Source organism: Miniopterus schreibersii (genome assembly GCF_964146895.1).
Source record: "Miniopterus schreibersii genome assembly, chromosome: 1".
In the NCBI taxonomy this organism is placed as follows: Eukaryota; Metazoa; Chordata; class Mammalia; order Chiroptera; family Miniopteridae; genus Miniopterus; species Miniopterus schreibersii.
Window position 1 is genome coordinate 278,467 of NC_138101.1, and position 21,546 is coordinate 300,012.

General features: G+C 63.6%; 2 protein-coding genes across 4 annotated transcripts; one reads left to right on the forward strand and one right to left on the reverse strand.

The window, feature by feature from the left end:
* The first annotated feature begins 4,462 nt into the window (after nt 1-4,462).
* IDUA (alpha-L-iduronidase) lies at nt 4,463-20,208 on the forward strand. 3 transcript variants are annotated; one of them, XM_081149904.1, is made up of 14 exons: nt 4,463-4,528; nt 5,262-5,402; nt 16,245-16,330; nt 16,515-16,622; nt 16,884-16,979; nt 17,345-17,547; nt 17,628-17,807; nt 17,896-18,112; nt 18,337-18,549; nt 18,650-18,771; nt 19,015-19,140; nt 19,221-19,297; nt 19,717-19,817; nt 19,969-20,208. In XM_081149904.1, the coding sequence occupies exons 4-14, from the start codon at nt 16,526-16,528 to the stop codon at nt 20,073-20,075; spliced, it is 1,539 nt and encodes a 512-aa protein (XP_081006030.1). In that variant the 5' UTR covers nt 4,463-4,528; nt 5,262-5,402; nt 16,245-16,330; nt 16,515-16,525; the 3' UTR covers nt 20,076-20,208. The 3 variants fall into 3 exon arrangements, with proteins under 3 accessions (XP_081006030.1, XP_081006032.1, XP_081006031.1); XM_081149906.1 differs by lacking the exons at nt 4,463-4,528; nt 5,262-5,402 and adding an exon at nt 7,628-7,704; XM_081149905.1 differs by lacking the exons at nt 4,463-4,528; nt 5,262-5,402; nt 19,969-20,208 and having other exon boundaries at nt 16,252-16,330; nt 19,221-19,319; nt 19,717-19,811.
* On the reverse strand, nt 5,074-13,821 carry SLC26A1 (solute carrier family 26 member 1). The gene is made up of 3 exons (XM_081149890.1): nt 13,179-13,821; nt 8,289-8,904; nt 5,074-7,746 (listed from the first exon to the last, which is right to left on the reverse strand). The coding sequence occupies exons 2-3, from the start codon at nt 8,874-8,876 to the stop codon at nt 6,217-6,219; spliced, it is 2,118 nt and encodes a 705-aa protein (XP_081006016.1). The 5' UTR covers nt 8,877-8,904; nt 13,179-13,821; the 3' UTR covers nt 5,074-6,216.
* Nucleotides 20,209-21,546: the final 1,338 nt, after the last annotated feature.

A 21,546-nucleotide genomic window follows, 5' to 3' on the forward strand; every position in this document is an offset into this window, starting at 1 on the left:
GCCCGCCCGGATGTTGCTGCCTCGCCTGTCCGCGGACGGCCTTCGGGGGCCCCGTCCCATCAGCTCTCCCGTGGGAAGCCCGAGGGGCCGGCGTCCCTCCCTCCCGGGTGGCCCTAGGCCCCCCGTAGCAGCTCCGACCACGGGAACCCCCGCCCCGGCCCGGCGGTCGCCGCCTCCGACGCGCATGTTGGCCCGTGGACGCAGCAGAGCCCGCAGCGCCGTCGGACACGCGGGCTCTCCCCAGAAGGCCAACCTGGCCTCCCTGCACGTGGGGACGCCGGACAGCTTCCAGCGCCGGGCTTGCGGGCCGTTGTAAGCCGTGAAATCACCAAGAAAAAGCACAAAAATGCAGGAAATGTGGCACTAAGCAGATGGCAGAAAGGGCACCTGTTTCCAGCCTGCGCGGAAGCGGGCCGGGTGTCGCCTGCGCCCGCCGCAGGGGGCACGGGTGTGGGCAACTCGGGCTTTCCACGGCGCTGCGCGCGTGCCCGAGGGACCTCGAAAGGGCCTCGAGGTGGGTGGCGGGGCTGCAGACGAACTCGAGCGAGGATGAGCTCCGGGCACAGCATCCGGGAATGCGGAGCACCACGGCGTCTGCGCCCGAGCTCAGCGCCTGCCGCCCGCGCCCCGCCGCCCTCCGGGGCGGCTTTCCTGGTGGCTTTGCGGGCAGGCCCTCCCGATGGGGCCCGTCCTTCCCGCGGCGGCCGTCGTGTCCTCGGGCGTGAAGAGGCGCGGGTTTGGCGAGGCTCCTTTGCGCCCTGCAGCTGAGCCTCGGAGGTGCAGGCCCGCGTTGCCCCACCCGGTGGAGGTGCTGCTGCGCCTGTCCAGGTTTGCGCAGCCCGAAGTCCAGGGGGCCCTCTTTAAGAAAAAAATGCAAAATTGTTATGCTAAAATTAGACACCTATTTACTTAGAACGAGGGGAGAAATCACAACAAATTAAACATTTTTTTTCCAATTGACAGCGCAAACATCATAAAATCCATAAATACCACAATTTTTATTCATCTCTACTGCACCGTGATACTTTTTCCCGTCTACACTTTGTATTGCCTCTTTTTACAATGATTTTGCGATATCTTTTTCCAGGGAGAAAAGAGTAAGATAACTGAATCCCTCTCGCACAGCTGGTTGGAAAGCAAATCGAGGCGGCTGTTTTACCGAAGCTCCCGCTGGACAGCTCGGCGCTGGTTGTAGCAACTATGTCAAGGCTGCTGCCAAATTTGGAGAGAACTTTGTCAGGTTTCCAGCTGGAACGTTTCGGGTGCATTTCCTGTGCTGTGACTGATCTAAGATGCCCCTACTGATCCCACGGCCCTGTCACACTGCCCTGAGGCTCCAGCTTATCTCGCCAACGTCAGCACTTCCTGTCAAGTCTGCGGCCTGTTTAATCTCTTTCCTACAGTTTGTGTGGTTCACCCTCTTGGTTCACTGCCATGGGTGTTCCTGGACACTGGTTCTGCACCAGGGCATCTGGTATTAACCTTGCCATGCAGATGAGCCACTGCGAGCAGCAGAAACACACTCAGCTAACCCCAGCCGACATTTCCACAACTCAGCATCCCCTTGGCCAGATCCCAAGAGTGCCCCTAAGCTCTCCAGCAACACCCCAACATGAGGAGAAGCGTGACAAAGGGAACATGAGGTAGTGTGGGGAACTCTGAGGTCACAATATCTTAGTTTAGCAACTTTTACAAAACCATATGGCCCTGCCCTGGCCAGTTTGGCTCAGTGGTTAGAGTGTCAGCCTGCAGACTGAAGGGTTCTGGGTTCGAATCCGGCCAAGGGCACATACCTTGGTTGCAGGCTCAATCCCTAACTCCGGTTGGGGTGAGTTTGGGAGGCAACCAATCGATGTATCTCTCTCACATCGATGTTTCTCTCTCTCTCTCTCTCCCCCCTCCACTCTCTCTGAAAAGCAATGGAAAAAAATATCAGGTCAGGATTAAAAAACAAAACAAAAACCAACAACCAGAAAAACTCGTATGGCCCTCTGTGAATCCATGCCACCATGTGGACCTGCTGTGTCCGTGAGGTGCGCAGGCGACGCTGTCTCACTGCTCTGGCTCTGTGGGCCGGGTCTAGGATAGCACATGTTTCAGCTGCAGGCAGGACCAAGTCCGCCAGAGGCCAGCTGCTGGCCTTGTCCAGCTCCCTGCATCCCTGCACCTGTGGCCCTTCCTCCCATCATCAAAGCGGCAGCACCTGTGTTCTAAAATCCGTACCCAGGGTTTGTTTAACCAGGTGTGGCAAAGTGTCAGAGACAGAGACAACTGCCTTTGAAGGAATGACTTATTACTTACATTTCCCAGGAGAAGGGGGTACACCACACCACGCAGGGCCACCCCGGGAAGCACCAGTTTGGGCCAGGAGGCAGCAACAGGAACCAAGAGAGCAAGTGTGGCCCAGAACCTTGACTGGGGCTTTCCCAGAAAGGTGAGGGTGAAGCAGCATGGGGGCATGGAGTGAGTTTAGGATTGGATAGTGTGAATAAATTCAGCGGCCTGGGGTGTAGGGAGGGCAGTCTCGCGCTGTCCGGTACCTGGCTTGGTGTCAGGGTGAGATGAAGAACTGGTGGGGGTGGGCTCTGGATGGATTAATTTGTAATCAAAGGCATTCCCAGGGGAGTCTTAGCCCGGTCCAAGGACGGGTGGGCCCCGTGGGGCAGGGGGCAGTCTCTCCAGAACTAAGGTCCCAAGAGTCAAGAGTATAGAAAGTAAACAAATACAGTAAATAGTAGAGTCAGGAGCAGACCAAAGGGGTGGAGAGGGGGAGGAAAACGTTTTTACCTGTCTAGAGATACAAGCCAGACTTCGTTTAAGAGAAAAAACAATATGTATTTTGTTTAAAAGAAGAAGGAAAGGGAAAGACTGATGCTACTGTGGACAGGGGCTGTCCCAGGCCTAGAGGCCCCTGCCCACCTCCTGTTTCCAGCCATCATTTCCCTGCCGCTGTCTCGCTATACTGATGAAGACAAACCCCAGGTACAAATCTCTTTTCTGAGGTCTGGCCTCTTCTGCAGCCGGTGTCCCTCTGCCCCCCCCCCAGGATGACATTTAGGGCCCACTTGGATAATCCAAGATAATCTCCCTGTCTGAAGATCCTTAATTTAATCACGCCTGCAAAGTCCCTTCAGCAGGTGAGGTCATGCTCACAGGCCCTGGCTGGTCCCGCTCCATTCACTCCCCTCACAACTCCCAGGCGTCGTCACAGGTCATAAATCCCCGGATATGTTGCAAGCCCCAGTTTTCCAAGTCCCTCCCCACCTGGCTTTCTCCTCTGTCCCCTCCGCTCCCGTCCCAGGGCTGTTGGGATTAATCTCCTCCCAGAAGGACACCCTTCACCGGCTGCTTCGTGACAGATGTTCCCAGAGTTTGTTTCTCTGCCGTGTCCACTGGACCGTCACTTTCTATTCACTTATTTATTTATTTATTTTGGTAGAGAATTTCTGTGAGTTTATTTGAGCCATGGACCTTCATTTATTTTATTTTTATTTTTTTAAATCCTCACCCCAGAATTTCTTTCCCACTGATTTTCAGAGAGGGTGGGAGGCAGGGAGGGGCGCCTCCCACAAGCGCCCCGACGGCGCGAGCGGCTGGAGGCGGTGCGTCCCGCTGGCGGGCGCGCAGTCGGTGGAAACCTGCACCCGGGACCCCCCGCAGCGCGGGCCAGGCCGCCCCGCTGCCCGCTAGAAACGTCACCTGGCTTCTCAGAGGCAGCTTGTCCCGGGCCGTGCCTGTGCCTGTACAGCAGCCCCACTTTCAGAAAATGCGCCCCCAAACTCGGGCGGCGCCTGGGACTCTGCTCTCCTAACGACATGTCCGATCCGTCAGCTGGCCCCAGTGACCCACGCGCGACCGCCTCTCCCCACGTCCCCGCCCGCAAGCAGCCGCCCGAGCCCGCGTTCGGCACCGGCGGGCCCGCGGGGCACCCCCTGCCCAGCCGCGGAGCTGGGCTCCCCCGGCCGCTGGCCAGAGGAGCGGGCGGCCCAGGGTCCCGGAGCGTGGCCGGCGGACTGGGCTCGCCACCCGGGGCGCCGGGAAGGGGGCGCGGGAGGACTTCCCGGGGGAGGCGGCAAACCCCGCGGCCCGGCGGCTGCGAGCGGAGGCCGCCCCGCCCCGCCGTCCCCGCCCCCGCCCCCTGCGCGCCCAGGCCCCGCCCCCTGTGTCCTGACTCCGCCCCTCCGCCCCGACCCCGCCCCCTGCGCCCGAGGCCCCGCCCCGGCCCCGACTGGCCCGGGTTCCGGGGACCCGCCCCCCGATGGCGGTCACGGGGCGCGCGACCCGGAGGCGGAACCGGCGGGCGAGGCGCGGAGCTGGGCGCCGGGAGCGCCGCGGACCCGAGGCCGCAGGGCCCCATGCGCGCCCCCGCCGCGCGCCCCCCGGGGCGCTGGGCCGCGCTGCTCGCGCTCCTGGCCGCGCTGCCGGCCGCGCCCCGCGCCGCCCCCGCCGAGGCCCCGCTCCTGGTGCGCGTGGACGCCGCCCGCGCGCCGCGGCCCCTGCGGCCCTTCTGGAGGAGCACCGGCTTCTGGTGAGCGCGAGGCGCGGCGGAGGCTCGCGCGGCCCGTCCGGCCCTGTCCCGCCTCGTGCTCCCCAGCCCGGGCCCTGGGACCCCTCGTCGCGCGTGGCGCGCAGGGGGCGCTGCGGAGTGAGCAGCCCGCCCGCCTAGGCCCGCGCCTCCCTCCGAGGCCCACCCTCCACCGGGGCGGGGGCCTCCTCTCTGTCCCCGGTGGTGTTTGGGGTGCCAAGGGGGTTTTCTAGCTGAGTGGGGACCCCCTGTGGTGAGCTGAGGCCAGGCCCCGAGTTTGCCTGGGAATGGGAGGCAGCCGGGCCCTTGGGGGCTGTGGCTCAGGACGCGGCCCTCTGCAGGCCAGGGCCCTCCCGGGCGGCAGCCCCAGGATGTGGGGCACCCCTGCAGTGGGGCCTGCCCCCCATGCCTGCGTGTCCCCAGCCCACTCTGTGTCAGGCTTGCAGCTCAGATCCCCAGCTGGCGGGGCAAGGGGCAGAGTGGCGATGTGACCCTCTCTCCTCTGGGAGCCCCTGACCCCCCAAAGCATGGGACTTGGTAACACGCCTGGCCTTAGGGATCACTGTATTACGTCAAGGATAGTATAATTCACCTCAGACGTTCCCAGTCGCCTGCCGCAGCCCAGTGTCCCTGGCAGGCCGGGCCCCGGCTTCGTAGGTGCCCGACGTTTGATGAGGCTGGCCCGTGGGCCCCACTCATGGGGACTAATGCCCCCACACCCTTGTCGTGTCCCCAGCCCTCCACTGCCACACAGCCAGGCTGACCAGTATGACCTCAGCTGGGACCAGCAGCTCAACCTGGCCTACGTGGGCGCCGTCCCTCACGGTGGCATCGAGCAGGTCCGGACCCACTGGCTGCTGGACCTCGTCACTGCCAGGTGAGTGACAGTGGGGTAGGCAGCCGGGAGCGCCTGGGCAGAGCCCGCTTTGCAGAGGTGAAGGCCGAGTCTGTGTTCGCCGTGGACAGTGCGGTGCGAGCTGCAGCCGGGACACGGGAGGGGAGATCCTGCTGTACACTTCCCAGCAGGGCGGCCCATGGGGAGGGGAGGACGTCCTCCCTGGCTCACGGGGCCCACGGGGGATTGGCACAGCTGGCTTCCTGCTGGAGGTCACCCTGGGGGCCCAGGGAGGGCTGGTGTTCCGCTGCCTTGGCTTTGTAGCGGAACCCGGCGCCAGCGAGTGCACGCACGCGCCCTGAGCTGGGTGTGGAATGCGGTCGGCTGAGCAGGGATGCGGTGCCCCAGGGCCGAGCCCAGGTCGCGTTGGTCACACTGCCTTGGCCCTGCGGGGTGTAGCCGGGGCTTAGGCACAAGGTGTAAGGAGCACTTGGGTGTGTGTGTTGGGGGGTCCTCCAGAGACACAGGGACCCTCACGCCTCTGGCCAGAGCTGGCAGCTCTCCCCCAGTGGGCTGGGGGCTGTGGGGGTCAAGGGACCAGTGTCCTTTTGGCATCTTGCAGGTCACATGATTGTCTTGGGACCCTTGTTCAAGTCAGACAGTAACAGAGTGTCACACTGGCCCCCAAGGCCAGTGGGACAGCACCAGGGTCCAGCTTGGCACTACAGTGGTGTTTGTTTTAAAGGCTCCCTGTCCCTCCCGGGAGAACGTGGCACGAATGCCCCCAGGAGGAGTCAGTTGGGTGATTGGCGATGGGAGGATGGTGCTGTGAGGGCTCCCGCAGGTGCTGCCTCTACTACAGCGAGGAGTTGGTGGGCGCTTGCTCCCTGTGGCGGGCTCGGGCCGCCTGCACGGCATTGTGCACACTGTGAAACAGCTGTCCCTCCTCACCTGTGTCCTCCTGGTCATCCCCTAGGAAGCCCCCTCTCCTCAGGGCGTCCCTCACCGAGGGGCTGCAGCAGGCCAGGAGCAGGGTGATGCCCAGGGCCCCGTAGTCTCTCCGCAGATCCTGCAGTGTGGCCAGGCCCGCTGCATCCAGGAACAGCAGTGGGGCACAGTCAATGACCACCGCATGGAAGCCGGCCGTTACGGGCACCAGTGCAGCTGTGCTGCTCGCTGGGCCCCGGTCCTTGTCCTCGACAGGGTCTCCCTCGCTGACCCCTGCCTCCAGGCCCTGCTTCTTCCTCTTGGCAGCCGCGTGTCCCACGTCCAGCCCTGTGAGGCTGTAGAGGGACCTCAGGAAGAAGTCTGTGTTGGCGTAGTAGAGGGGTCCCGCAAAGCGGAACACTCGCACCCCCGGCTCGGGGACCAGGCCTTCGAACTCCGCGGCATCCTCGTAGAAGCCGGAGCCCCCGATGCGGGCGAGCAGGGCAGCACGTGGGCGCTGTGTGCGGCCGGCCAGGCTGAGCAGCGAGAAGAGCAGGCCTGCCAACAGCCCGGCCTCGGTGCTGACCAGCACGCAGGTGGCCGCTGTGGCCACCCAGACCAGTGCGTCAGCCCGGCTGAGCCGCCACAGCTTTGGGACGTCCCTCACCTTGCGCAGGGCCCCCCGCAGGCTGACCACGATGACACAGGCCAGGACGCTCCGCTGCAGGTCCCGGAACAGTGGGGCCAGTGCCAGCAGCACGAGCAGCACCACAGCGGCACTGACCACGCTGGACAGCTGTGTGCGGCAGCCAGTGGCCACCTTCACGAGGCTCTTAGCCAGGGCAGCACTGGTGGCAAAGCAGTGGAAAAAGGCAGGCAGCACGTTGCAGCAGCCCACGGCCAGCAGCTCCTGGTTGGCACGCACAGAGTAGCCGTGGCTGCGGGCAAACATCTCTGCCAGCGAGATGGAGAAGGCAGAGCCCACGAGGGCCAGGGGCACGGCGTCCAGCGCCACGCGCCACATCAGCCCGGGGTCCGGCACCTGTGGGGCCACGAAGCCAGTGGGGATGTCGCCGGCCACACTGGAGCCGAAGCGTGCGTGGAACTGCCCAAGGTGGGACATGAGTGTGGCCACCACAATGACCAGCAGCTCTGTGGGCAGTGGCACCTTCAGGCGGTGCCGGTAGCGGTCTGAGAGCTCCTTGGCAGCCAGCAACACGGCCAGGCACACGGCGCTGGTGAGCACATCACACAGGTTGGCCTGCCCGGCGCTGCGCAGCAGGCTCACCCACAGGCGGACCACCATGCCCAGCCCCTGATGCCGCGGGACCTGCACGCCCAGCAGGTGCTTCAGCTGGGATGTCAGGATCGTCACCGAGGCCCCCATAGAGAAGCCGTCCAGCAGTGGCTGCGAGAGGTAGGCGGACACGAAGCCCAGCCGGAGGATGCCCATGAGGACCTGTGGGCAGAGTGTTTGAGGGCAGCGGGCTGTCCGTTGTGGCTGAGGGGGCAGTCACAGCACAGAGCCTGACCAGCTCCTTTTCCTGCCCCATGAGTTGGCACTGCCCCCTCCCAAGAGACCCAGAGCCAATGGGAGGGTGACATGGGGTTGAAGTGGACAGGCCTGGTACAGGAGAGGGCCGGGTATGGGGAGGCCACCTAAAGGCAGGCAGACCCCCAGGGTCCCACCTGGGACAGGAAGCCTGGGGAGGCCATGTGGGCCAGTGGGCATGTCTGAACCTGAGGCTACACTCCAGCCACCTATCCCTACCCAGGCTGCCACTGGCTGGACAGGCTCCTTGGGCCCTGGGCACCCTCAGCCCCTTGGGTGCTCTAGGGCACCATCTTGGGCCTCCCTCTGCCTGTTCCTTGTCCTGTCCTACATCCTTCGAGGCCCCAACCCTGTGCTCCCCCAGGCTTGGCCCTTCTGGGTGGGCACTGAGCACCTGAGGGGGCTGCCCCAGCAGCTCAGCAGGGCCCCCCCTGTGGCCGGCTCCTCACCTGGTAAATCCCGGCCATCAGTGTGAGGGCGGTGGCAACGCGGATGGCATAGCAGTCGCGCCCACAGTCCTGCAGCCCAAGCGCCTGCGTGGTGACTGAGGCGTTGAGGGCACTGCTGTTGTCCCTGGGCCCTGGGCCCTCCTGGGTGGTGTCGAAGCCAGCCAGCAGGAGCTCACGGTCTACCACCTGCCCCACCATGAGGCAGAGCAGGCTGAAGATGCCCACGGAGACGTGGCGGGAGGTGCCCATGAGGAAGTAGATGAGGTTCGCAAAGAAGGAGGTATAGAGACTGTAGATGGGCTGCAGCCCAGCCAGCAGCGAGTAGGCGATGGCCTGGGGCACCAGGATGATGCCAATGACCAGCCCGGACATGACGTCGCCCGCCAGGTCCTCCCGTAGGCTGTACCTGCACAGCCAGCGTGTGACAGGGAACAGGTCCTGCACCAGCACCCGGGCCCCCTGCATGCTGCACACACAGTGCTGCTTCAGCCTGGCCTTCAGCGTCTTGCAGGCGCCTGGGGGGGCCGGGGGCCGCCGGCGGACCAGCACTGGCCCTCCGCCCTGCTGCTGCTCCGGGGACACTTCCATCTTAGGGTGCCAGGCCCCTCGGGAAGATCTGCCGTGGAGAAGTGGGTGTCAACACTGGGGCAGTGGGATGCTTGTCACAGATACATGTGCGGCCAGACCCAAGCTCCACTGTGCCCCATCCACCTCCCTGTCCAGGCACAGGCCCTGTCCTCACCCCACATCCCCATCCAGAAGACTGAGGTCCCCTCTGCACTGTGGGCTTGGGGGGGGCAGAGGCCAGAGGGAGACCTTGCACATGCCTGAGAAGGTCCTTTGGCACCTCCCAGGTCCTTGTAGCAGAAATCCTGGCACTAGCTTTGGGAGAGTGACCTCTGTAGGGCCAGCAGTCTGTTCCGACCGTAGGGCACCGTTTCCAAGCATGAGGCAACTTTCCTGAGTTTTGCCTCAAAACACGCAGGCCTTGCCCTGGCCAACATGACTCAATGGTTAGAGCACCGGCCTGCACACCAAAGGGTCCGGGTTCAATTCCCAGTCAAGGGCACGTACCTGGTTATGGGTTTAAATCCCGGCACTGGTCAGGGCACATGAGAGAGGCAACCAGTAGATGTGTGTGTCTCCCTCCTTCCCCTCCCTTCCACTCTCTAAAAACAAAAATCAATGCTCCTGGCTGGGTGTGGCTCAGCAGTTGAGCATCGACCTATGATCCAGATCACAGTTCAGTTCTCAGTCAGGGTATACGCCTGGGTTGTGGGTTTGATCCCCAGTGTGGGGTGTGCAGGAGGCAGCTGATCAATGACCCTCTCACCATGGATGTTTTTTTTTGTTTTTTTTAAAATATATCCTCAGAGACCCGAGAGAGAGGAAGGGAGAGGGAAGGAGAGAGAGAGAAACATCAATGATGAGTCATTGACCACCGCCTCCCGCATGCCATTGATGTTTCTATATCTCTCCCCCTCTTCCTTCCTCTTTCTCTGAAATCAATAAAGATATATTTAAAAAAAAAAAATCAATGGAAAAAATATCCTCAGGTGAGGGTTGACAAAACACACACTCAGGTGCACCGTGCAACAAGGGAGCTGGACTGTGCCTGCCACCCAGCCTGATCGGGCCTCTACCTCAGTGCACAGCGTCCCACAGCCTGACCTGCTCAGCTGTGCAGAGCTCAGCTCAGACTTGGGCTCTTGAAAGTCCCCTCATGGTGACGTCAAGCCTGGTCACTCTGCTCCCCGTGTTGAGAGCACTGTGGGCTAGTCCAGGGCATGGGGCCTAGATTGCCTGGGGCGTGGAGGGTGGGTGGTGGTGCCCGCCTGGCGGGAGGCGTGGACAGGTGGGCATGGCCCCTGTGGACTCTGGCTGTGGCTCTTCCCTTTAGGGGACCAATGAAAGCTATGTTTCAAAGACCTCACCACACAGGGGTCCCCGGGGTCCAGGACTGTTTAAATGCCACCCGCCTAGGGACTGAGGGTTCCTGAAAGAACGGGCCTGTTCGTCTCCCCAAGGAGCCGTCCTCGGCTGTGCGGAATCCTCAGAGCCTTTACTGTCCCGCACAGGCCCCAGCATGATTCTCACCTGAGGGAAACCCTCACGGGCTCCGTGGGTAGCGTGGTAGCCAGTGAGGGGCCCGGCTGTCTGTCCTCCCAGGCCAGGGTCTGCTGTCTGGACCCCCTCAGCCTGACCTGCAGGCAGTGCAGCTGGCCTGGCAGTTAAATTATTTACCCCAAAGACTGCTGAGTCAGGTGTTCCCCCAGATGAGTGTTACCTGAGCGGCCAATCTGGGGAGTTGTGCTGTAATTAGAGGTTCACAAATGATTATACTGTATGGCCTCCGATAAGCACCCAGCCTCCCAGGACAGGGCTGCCAGCGAGGGACAGGGTGGCCTGGGGCAGCAAGTGGCTGGGGCAGGATGCTTGGGTTCTAGGGCCCTTGGGGGAGGCCAAGGGTCAGGAGCACTAACTATCCCTGGATGGACACAGGCAGCATGTAGCCCTTCAGCCCTGGCACCCAGGACCCTGAAGGATGGGCATGGACCACAGGGGACCAAGGAAGGGCTGGTCTTCTTGTCCCATCCCTGGACATCCTCCCTGTCCTGACAGGAGACAGGTTTGGTTCATGCTGGGGCACAGGCAGGGGTGTCCCTGGCCTCATTTGTGCATGCACGCGCGCACCAAGGGCAAGAGGGTTGCAGGCGTTGAGATTCTGTTACTAGCCAGGTGTGCCCTTCTTGCTGTGGGACACGGGTCCTGGGTCTGTCCCCTGGGGCCCGACCACCTGGGCTCCAGCCCGGCGCTGACCCTCTGTGAGTGGCAGGTGCCTGGCTTCCCACACTCCCATTCTCTCCTCTGGAGGAAGGACCTGCCTCTCAGGGCTGGTGGGAGGCCAACAGGCGCTTTACATGGTTCCACTTGTGCCCTGTGCATGGTAAACTAAGGGCAGCTACTATTTTTACAGTGATTTTTCAGAACCTCAGCCCCCCATTTTAAAAATAAAGGATTGGGTGAGAAGGGGTCCATCCCGCAGGGTGCTGAAGCCCCAAGTGCTCCCCCAACCCGAGGGTGGTGGTCCCTTTGGTGGCTGGAAGGCTGAGCTGGCCTGGGCTACTGTCCTGGAGGCCCTGGCCCTGGCTCAGCCCTGCTTCTCCCATCCCCACAGGAGCTGCCAGGCTCTGAGGGGGAATTAAGATTAACAGCCAACTATCCTGCAGAGCTCCATTCCCCCGGAACAGGGGACAGGGAGAGGCTGAGGGGCTCCCTCCAGGCCCCTCCACACTCAGCCCCATTTGGGGACCTCGGGAAGTCTGCCTACAAGCCCTGCCCTGGCCCCAAACCCCTGGGCCTGGCAGGGGAGACCAGGAGCCCCGTTTGGGGGCACAGATGGGAGTGGTGCTCGGGGGTGGGGATGGCCAGAGACTGGGGGGTGTCCCCACCTCAGTGAGGGTGAGGTCTCCCACCTGCAATGGAGGCTCTGTCTCCAGATCTGATTCCTTGACCTTGAAGAGTCCGTGTTGGGCCCCCGCAGGGGAGAGCCAGGGCCTCCCTACCCACACAAGTCCTGCCTGGGACCCACTCAGCCCTGGGAGGGAGCTGTTTGCCAAGACCAGGAGCTGTAGTTTACTGGTCCAAGGTCCTGGCCAATGAGTCACAGAAGTTCAGGGCCTCAGGCCCCAACTTGGGGCAGATGAGTTGCACTTCAGAGGGTGGGGAAGGGAGGGCAGCTACTGAGGGGTCATAAAACAATTATCTTCTGGCCCAGCTTCCGAAAAGGGCAGTGAGGGAACTCCCCAGGTGGCCCCTATGGGTACAGGTGTGGGCTTGCACGTGGAGCTGGGCCACGTGGAGGGCTCCCAGGGTGCAGACACCTGCCTGCGGGCTTGGAGGGGAATAGGGGATGTTTGGGGAGAAACCTAATGTAGGAGGTGGCCCCTCCTCCCTCTCAGGAAGGGGACAGGACTTCCAGAGGCCGGCTGAGTTTGTAGCACCGGTGGTGGGATCCTTGGCAGGTGGAGATATTCCAGGGAGGGCTGTTTTCTGTACACACAGCACCCAGCGCCCCCACCCTGTCAGGAGCCTGGGGGCCTGGCTGGGCTGTCCTTGGAGGCATGGACTGGGCCTGACACTTTCCCCAGCTCCTACCCAGACTGGGTGTCTGAGCAGGTGAAGAAATACAACTGAGGTCATATATGCCCTTTGAGAGAATCGCAGGACCCCTGGGGCCTAAGGCTACCACAGGCGCCTGCCCTCTGCCCTGCTGTGACCGTCCTGTGGTCTGGCCAGGCACGTGCACAAGCGTCTGGGTTCCTGGGGAAGGACGCTGAGGCCACTCCGCCCCCACCCTGGGGCCCGCTGCGCTGCGGGCTGCTGGGATCAGGGCAGGGGCTGGGATCTGGAGCCGGCCGTCCACCCGCAGTAGCCTGCCCGTCGCCTGCCACACCCATGCGGCTGTTTCCTTAATATCTGCCTTTAAGTCGTGGTTTTAAATTAAGTACGCTTGTTTAGAAAGGAGATATTGTATCTCTCCAAGTGACAAGCAGCCCCCGTTTCTCCGGGGAGCCCCGCCACCGCGCGTGTGCGCTCCCGGGCCCCAGAGGCGAAGCCCAGCCGGGCGCGCTCGCCCCTGCCGCCCCCTCCCCGGCTCCGGCCCGACCCCACCCGCCAGCACCGGCGGCCCGGGTGCGCCCCCTCTCCGCCGTGCCCCGCACCCGGAGCCCGGCCGGGTCTCCACCGCGCCCCCCGCGCGACACCGCCCGCCCTGCGCCCCCTCCCGGCGCCGATCCACGCCGCGCCCTGGCCGCCGAGCGCGCGCGCTTGGTCCCCGCACCCCGCCCTTGAGCCCCGGGCCCCTGCTCCGCGCACCCCAGCACTCACCAGGCCGGGGCCGCGCTGTCCTCGGGCGCACGCGCTCGGGCCCGCGGGTGGGGGCTCGGGTGCCGCCGACCGGCCGCGGGCGCGGTGAATGAGGGTCGCTGTGCAGCAGCCGCCGCGCAGGCCCACGCGCGGGAGGCGACTCCGCTGGTCCCTCGCGCCCAGGTTGGGCCGCTGCTGGGCGGCCGGGTGGAGGGGTCTGGGCACCGATGGGCGGCCAGGTCTGCATCTGCGACCCAGGCCTCTCTGCAGGGGGAGTGCTGGGAGGGGCTGCGCACACCACCCAAGGGCTCGCCCCTGCTGAGAATATCCTACACCGGTTCCCCTCCCAACGGGGCGGAGGCAGGACAGTGGGGTGCAAGGACTGCCCCAGGGTTCCTAGCCCCCACCTTCAGGTTTCCTGGGCGCTGGGGACAGGCCTACTTGCTCCCAGGGCATCCCTGGCTGCCTAGGTTGGCTGGGCCAGCGGACATTCACGTTCACCCAGGGTGACAGGCTGGGGACACCTCTGCTGCTGGGGCTCCCCTGGAGATACCCTGCTGGCCCAGGACAGAGCAGGGCCCAGCATGGGCCCAGTGCCCAAGGATCTGGAGAACTCTGTATGCCTTCACTTTGCACTTGGTCACCATTGCTTGCACCTGTCCTCCCCCCAGCGTGCACCCGTGGGACTTTGGAACCCATCTGCTGCACGTATTTAATTTTTACCCAAGTGCTTGTTAAGTTTATTTTTTTGCTACCAGTTGTGACCTTTGGATGGGAGGGAAGGTGGGGGTGGAGGTGGATCCTTGCTGTGCACTTGCCTGTCCTGCTGGGCCCCAGAGCAGGAAGACCACCCCTGCACAGCGGGGCCAGGGAGGGCGAACAATCGCGAGGCGCAGGAGGCTGCTGCGCTTGGTGGGTGGACTTTGAAGGCCAGGCCCAGGTTCTGCCTTGCTGGGGAACAGCGAGGGGTAGGGGAGGGAAGGACCTGGAAGAGAGGTGTTGACCTGTCCAGATCCTCGCTGGCCAGGCTGTGGTGAGGGGTGGAGAGAGACAAGGGCTGTTCAGGGCCTGGTGCATGGTCCATGGTGACTCCTCAGCCCCTCCTCCACTGTCACAGGACAGACCTGGCTGCCACACTGCAGGCCCTCTAGCTTTTTCCCACCTTCACCTCTCAGAGCTGTGGGTAGACTGGGCATGTCCTCAAAGGAAGCCCCCAGACCCCCTGCCAACCCACCTGCCTGTGCTCTTCTCAAGGCAAAGCCCTGACCTGGGCCACCTCCTGCTTACCTGCCCCACTGCCTTTGTCGGGGCCTAACTGGGGACCACCAGCTTCCTCCCGGCCCCAAAACCAGGTCCACCCTCGGATGTCCCCCTTTGCACGGGCAAGTCCGAGACTCACCTTAGTGCCGGCGTATCCCTGCACCCTGCCTGCCACGATGCTCAAGCTGAAATCTGAGGCTGTGCTGGACCCCGCCCCCCTAGCTCACCTGAATCCATCAGCAGATGCTGTGCCCTCTGCCTCCTCAACCCATCCTCTCAGCCCCTCCCTGTCTGGACACCACACCTCCCCCTGGGGGACCATCTTCTGGCTCCAGTTGGCCACCAGAAGGACCCTTTCAAAACATCACGGCAAAGGCAAGGCTGTGAGGACAGTCCAAACGTGTGCTTGTCAGGGGCTCGGGGTGGAGGGAGGGGCGAGCAGGGGAGGATTTTAGGGCAGTGAAACTACTCTGTATGACGCCCTAAGATGTCATTAGACATCTTTCCAAACCTACAGAACGCAGACTGACCCTAATGTACGCTACAGACTCTGGGTGACAATGACATGTCACTGTAGTTTCATCGGTCATCACAAATGTCCCACTCTGGTGGGGATGTTGGTAATGGGGAGGCTGTGCAGGGGGCAGGGATGGGAGACTTCTGTACCTCCCTCTCAATTTTGAGGTAAACCTAAAAGTGCCGTTAAAATTGGTCTTAGGGCCCTGGCCGATGTGGTTCGGTGGTTAGAGCACCGGCCCACGCACCAAAGGGTTGAGGGTTTCGATTCCCAGTCAAGGGCACCTACCTGGGTTGCAGGCCTGCTCCCCGCCCCCAGTAGGGGTGCATGCAGGAGGCAACCAGCCCGTGTGTCTCTCACATTGATGTTTGCCTCTCCCTCCCTCACTGCCTTCCACTCTCTCTGAAAAGCAATGGGAAAAAGAAACTTGTCTTAAAAACAAGCAAACGCAAAAAGTCATGGCACTGCTCTGCTGGGATCTCTGATAGGGCTCCCCATTTCACCCTGAGTCAGGTCCCTCCTCACTGTGGTCACAAGACGCCATGTGACCTCATCTCTTACACTCACACCCTTGTTCTGCCCCAGGTCCGCTCGTTACCTCTCTGCCACTCAGTTACCACACGCTCATGCCTGCCGCAGGACCTCTGCACGTGTTGTCCCATCTGTTCCCCAGGGACTCTTATTGCTGGCTTGTCCCATCACTTGGGAGGTCCTGGATATTACCTTGGAGAGGCCTCCCCCACCTGACCCTTTGCTCTGTATCACATCCCCTTCCCAGCACCTTTGAGTTGAGTAATTGCCTGATGATGCCCATTCCCTCTCAGAGCACGAGCCCGGAGGGAAGTAGGCCCGTCTGGGACGAGTGCAGGGAGGGCAGGCTGCCTTCCTCTGTCCTGTCTGCCCATGTTGCCTCTTGGACTGTGGGAGGAGGGATAGGGGCCCTGGCCCCCACTGAGCACAGAGAAGCAGAGCCTGCCAGGCTCTTGTCCCACAGCCCCTGCTCTAGGTCAGCTGTCTGCAGGACGCCTGTTCTCCCTGCCGCCATCCTGTTGCTCGCCCCACCCCTGAGCCCCTAGCTATTCAGAGCCTCTGACAGCTTTGGGGTGGGGGTTCCAGGACAGGCACTAGTCTAGTTCATACCAGGCTGTGAGTGATAGGCTTCCGTGGTTGGTCTTTCCCAAGGGGAAGGGCCCATGAGTCTGGAGCTGAATCCTGTGTGGCACCTTGTGGATTCTCTACCTGCATGAACGTGGCCTCAGTTCCAGCCCAGGGCCGCCTCTTCCTGCCTGACATTTCATGTCCTTCTACAGAAGTTCGGCTGAGCGGGGCCTCAGCTACAACTTCACTCACCTGGATGGGTACCTGGACCTTCTCAGGGAGAACCAGCTCCTCCCGGGTAAGTGGATGGCCCGGCCTCTGCCTAGAAGGTGCCCTCTCCCCATGACTGGGCCCCCTGGGTCCTCAATGGTTGCTCACCCAGGATTGGCCTTGGTGCCGGCCTGGTGGGGCCCAGGCCTTGGGGAAGCACGGGGATTGAGTCAGTGGGTGGGCAGCGGGACAGCCAGCCTCCTCTGCTGCAGGCTTTGAGCTGATGGGCAGCCCCTCTGGACACTTCACCGACTTTGATGACAAACGACAGGTGTTTGAGTGGAAGGACCTGGTCTCCCTCCTGGCCAGGAGATACATTGGTGGGTGAGGAAGGGGGGACCTGAGGGGATGGGGGTGGGTGCCCCTGGGCTGGCTGTCCTCCCGCACTGCCTCCTAACATATATTTGTCATGAACTTGATGGGGGAGGGAGGCCAGGTGGAGGGGCCAGGGCAGACTCACACGAATCAAACAGCCCAGACAGCCAAACCCCTAACCGTGGGTGCCCCTGCGTGGGGGTGGGGATGGGCATCCTCCTGCCCTAGGGGAGGGACCCACGTGCAACAGCAGGGACACTCTGCAGGTAGGTACGGACTGGCTCAGGTTTCCAAGTGGAACTTCGAGACGTGGAACGAGCCCGACCACCACGACTTTGACAACGTGTCCATGACTATGCAAGGTGGGCGAGGCCTCCTGGGTCCTTGGAGCTGGGGGCAGGGCCTCCCTGGTCCTGGGTGCTGAGGGGGTGGGGCCTCCCTGGTCTGGGTGCTGAGGGGGCGGGGCCTCCCGGGTCCTGCAGCTGAGGGGGCGGGGCCTCCCGGGTCCTGGGTGCTGAGGGGGCGGGGCCTCCCTGGTCCTGGGTGCTGAGGGGATGGGGCCTCCCGGGTCCTGGGTGCTGAGGGGGCGGGGCCTCCCTGGTCTGGGTGCTGAGGGGGCGGGGCCTCCCTGGTCTGGGTGCTGAGGGGATGGGGCCTCCCGGGTCCTGCAGCTGAGGGCCCTGGCTCCTCAGGTGCAAGGACGTGGACTCCCTGACCCCTTCTCCAGGCTTCTTCAACTACTATGACGCCTGCTCCGAGGGGCTGCGCGAGGCCAGCCCCGCCTTGCGCCTGGGCGGCCCTGGGGACGCCTTCCACGCGCCACCGCGCTCCCCGCTGAGCTGGGGCCTCCTGGAGCACTGTCACCACGGCACCAACTTCTTCACGGGGGAGGTGGGCGTGCGGCTGGACTACATCGCCCTCCACAGGAAGGTAGGGCCCAGGACCCCGCGGGCCCTCGGGGCGGCCTCGGGTGGACACTGTTCGCGCTGAGGCCGCGCTGCCGACCGCAGGGCGCGGGCAGCTCCGTCTACATCCTGGAGCAGGAGCAGGAGGTGCTGCGGCAGATACAGCAGCGCTTCCCCAAGTTCGCCGACACCCCCGTTTACAACGACGAGGCGGACCCGCTGGTGGGCTGGTCGCTGCCGCAGGCGTGGAGGGCCGACGTGACCTACGCCGCCATGGTGGTGAAGGTGGGGCTCCCCCCAGGGGCGCCTCCCGCCGCGGGGGGCGGGGGGGCGGGCGGCTGGAGGCCAAGGTCGCGGCTGCCCGCACCCACAGGTCATCGCCCAGCACCAGGACCGGCTGGTGGCCAACAGCAGCTTCCCCGTGCGCTACGCGCTCCTGAGCAACGACAACGCCTTCCTGAGTTACCACCCGCACCCCTTCGCCCAGCGCACGCTCACCGCCCGCTTCCAGGTCAACGACACGCGCCCGCCGCACGTGCAGCTGCTGCGCAAGCCGGTGCTCAGCGCCATGGGGCTGCTGGCGCTGCTGGGTGAGCCGCGCGGGGGCGCGGGGGCGCAGCCGGCTCTGGCCTCCGTGCGCCCGACTGTCGTCCAGGCCCCGAGCGGGCAGGGGAGCCCGATGGACGTGCCCTGCTGAGGGCGCAGCAGGGGTGGTGGGGGGACCCCCGTGGAGGGGAGCAAATGATGGGAAGCCAGGCCCTGGGCGGGAGAGGGTGCCACCACCCCGCGGTGACCGCTGCCCCATGCCCAGCAGACGGTGAGCAGCTCTGGGCCGAGGTGTCGCGGGCCGGGGTGGTGCTGGACACCAACCACACTGTGGGCGTCCTGGCCAGCGCCCACCGCCCCACTGGCCCCGCAGACGCCTGGCGCGCCACGGTGCTGGTCTACGCGAGCGACGACACCCGCGCCCACGCCAACCGCAGCGTCCCCTTGACCCTGCGCCTGCACGGGGCGCCCCCGGGCCCGGGTGAGCGAGGGGGCGGGGGCGGGGCGTGCGCCCCAGCAGGCGGCGGGGCGGGGCCTGGAGGCGCGGGCCCGGGCGCGTGGCCCATTGTCCGGCTCCGCAGGGCTCGTGTATGTCACGCTCTACCTGGACAACCGGCTCTGCAGCCCCCACGGCGAGTGGCAGCGCCTCGGCCGGCCGGTCTTCCCCTCGCCAGAGCAGTTCCGGCGCATGCGCGAGGCGGAGGTCCGCAGGCGGGGCGGGGGGGGGGAATGGGGTAGGGTGGGGGATGGGAAAGGGGTGGGGGATGGGAGGGTGGGGGTGGGGGATGGGAGGGTGGGGGAAGGGATGGGGGTGGGGGATGGGAGGATGGGGTGAGGGGTGGGGGATGGGAGGATGGGGGTGGGGGATGGAGGATGGGGGCCATGGGGGTCGGGGGGCGGGGCTGCTCTGAGGTCCGCGGGTGCTGAGTACCTGCCCCTGTCCCAGGACCCCGTGGCCAGCGCGCCGCGCCCCTTCCCCGCCCAGGGCCCCTTGACGCTGCGCGCGGAGCTCCCGGTGCCCTCGCTGCTGCTGGTGCACGTGTGCGCGCGCCCGGATGAGCCGCCGGGCCAGGCAAGTGACCGGCCCCCCTCCCCCGCCCCGGGCCCGGCCTCGCCCACCGCGCGCCCCCCTCATCGCCTCCCTCCTCCCAGGTGACCCGGCTCCGCGCCCTGCCCCTGACCCGTGGGCAGCTGCTGTTGGTCTGGTCGGACGAGCGCGTGAGCTCCAAGTACGCGAGCGTGGTGGCCTCGGTACCCCGCCCCGTTCCTCACGCCCCTTCCCCCACCCGTGTGCGCGCCCCCAGCCCCTGCCGGCACAGCGCCCAGTGGTCACTCCACTGTGGCCCTCAGCCCCTCACCCTCACCACCCTGCGAAGGTCATGCCCTCCTCCCCTCGCACACCTGACCCCACTGCAGCACAGACGGCCCATGACGTACCCCCTGTCTGATGTGGGGTGGGAGCACGTACAGGGGACACTGCAGGTGGCCGTTGGGCTCCGGCCCCCTCCCCTCGGCCCATATGGCCTGTCATGAGTGCCCAGGGCCCCGGGAGGAGCCAGGAAGGAGGCTGGAGGGACCAGGCTCTGGGAGGGCCCTGCCCTGCCTAACCACCTGGACCCCAGCCCTGGCCCTGATTGACTCTCCCCAGGTGCCTGTGGACGTATGAGATCCAGTTCTCCCCGGGTGGTCAGGGGTATGCCCTCATCAGCAGGAAGCCGTCAACTTTTAACCTCTTTGTGTTCAGCCCAGGTGCGTCTGCCACCAATTCCTAGGCCTCAGCACCGTGCCTGTGGGGTGGGGTCCAGGGCCTTGCGAAGTCTGCCATCAGGGGGCTTGAGGAATTTGGGGTGGGTTCAGGGGTCACACCCTCAAGAACACACATGTTCCTTTATGTCCCCAGACACAGCTGTCGTCTCTGGATCCTACCAGGTCCGAGCTGTGGACTACTGGGCCCGGCCAGGCCCTTTCTCGGACCCTGTGCAGTACCTGGAGGTCTCTGCTCCATGAGGGCCACTACTGTCCAATGACTTTGAGCCTGTGCAGACCAATGGGCTAGACCAGCACCAGCTGTCAGTTGGCCATCAGCTCTGTCCACCCCCTCCTGCCCTGTCACTTGCCCCCTTAAAGTGCCTTTCCACACCATGGTCCTGGAATTGACCTTTGTGGACAGACACTCAGACTATTCTCCCCACCCGTGGGTGCCAGGATGGGAAGCAGGCTGAGCTGCTGGGGGAGGCCAAGGTACAGCTGCCATTAGGAAGGCTGGCCCTCCCAGCTGGGGTTTCTGGTAGCACCAAGGGAACAGCAGGCCCCATTCCCACCCTGCCTTCTGCCCAAAGGGGGATCCACTTCCTGGGCCCAGAAGGAAACTGATGGCATGATCAGATGAAGACAATCTGAGGACATCTATAGCACTGTGGGCAGAGGGCAGGGAAGCCTAAGTGCTGGTACAGAACCCCAGCCCCCCAGCCCCACCGCTCCTGGGCAGACTGAGCAGGTGAGGGAGCACTTACCGGTGCAGACACAGAAAGATGTGGAGAGCTCACCTGGGCAGGAACAGAGACCTTGGGCCCTGGGCCTGGAGTCCCTGTGAGTGGAGTGGAGGGTGTGGAGGCCCAATCCCACTCCTCCCTCTCTGTACCGCCCTCTGGGCTGCCCTGAGCTTGGATGAGGGGGATGGGTCTGGAAGGGCAGACGGAAGACAGGGCCCAGTCCACCTCCAGAGTGCCCACCAAGTGTCTAAATGAAAAGCTCAGGGGCCACCAACTCCTGGTCACAGGTAGGAGATGCCAATTTGGTCTTATGTCCATCTGAACCCCAAAGCCAGCACCTATTATTCATGTCCCTTTCCCCAGGTAGATGCCTGAGGGCTCAGGACTTGGGGGCCTTGTGTCTTTGTATCCCACAAACCATTGCCCACTGACCGTTGTGACTGCAGAAGGGTTCCTGCCCCATCATGAAGCCCTGTCTCAGTCAGCTCAGGTGGCTGTAACCAAATACCACAGTCTGGGTGGCTCAAACAACCAAAATTTATCTTCTCACAGTGGAGGCGGGAAGTCTGAGATCGAGATGTGGGCAGACAGTTCCTTCTGAGGCTTGCAGATTGTGCCATCTCCCAGTGTGTGTCTGTGCTAACCTCTGCTTATAAGGACACCAGTCACATGGAGTAGGGCCTGCTCATGACCTTACTGTGATCACCTCTTCAAAGGCCCCATCTCCAAAATAGGATCACTTCTGAGGTGCTGGAGGTTAGAACTTTAACACACCAACTCTGGGGAACACATTTCAGCTCACAGGCCCTGATGTGTGTCCCCATGGTGTCAGAATCCATCACCCCAGCAGTAGGGCAGAAGAGTCTCTCCTGCTGGTTCAGTGGTCTGAGGACCCTCAGTGGTGAGGGACCATCTCAGCTTCCAGCTCACTGGGAGGAGACTGGGTTCCCTGATGGATCAGGTCCTTCCTTGGACACCAGGACCTG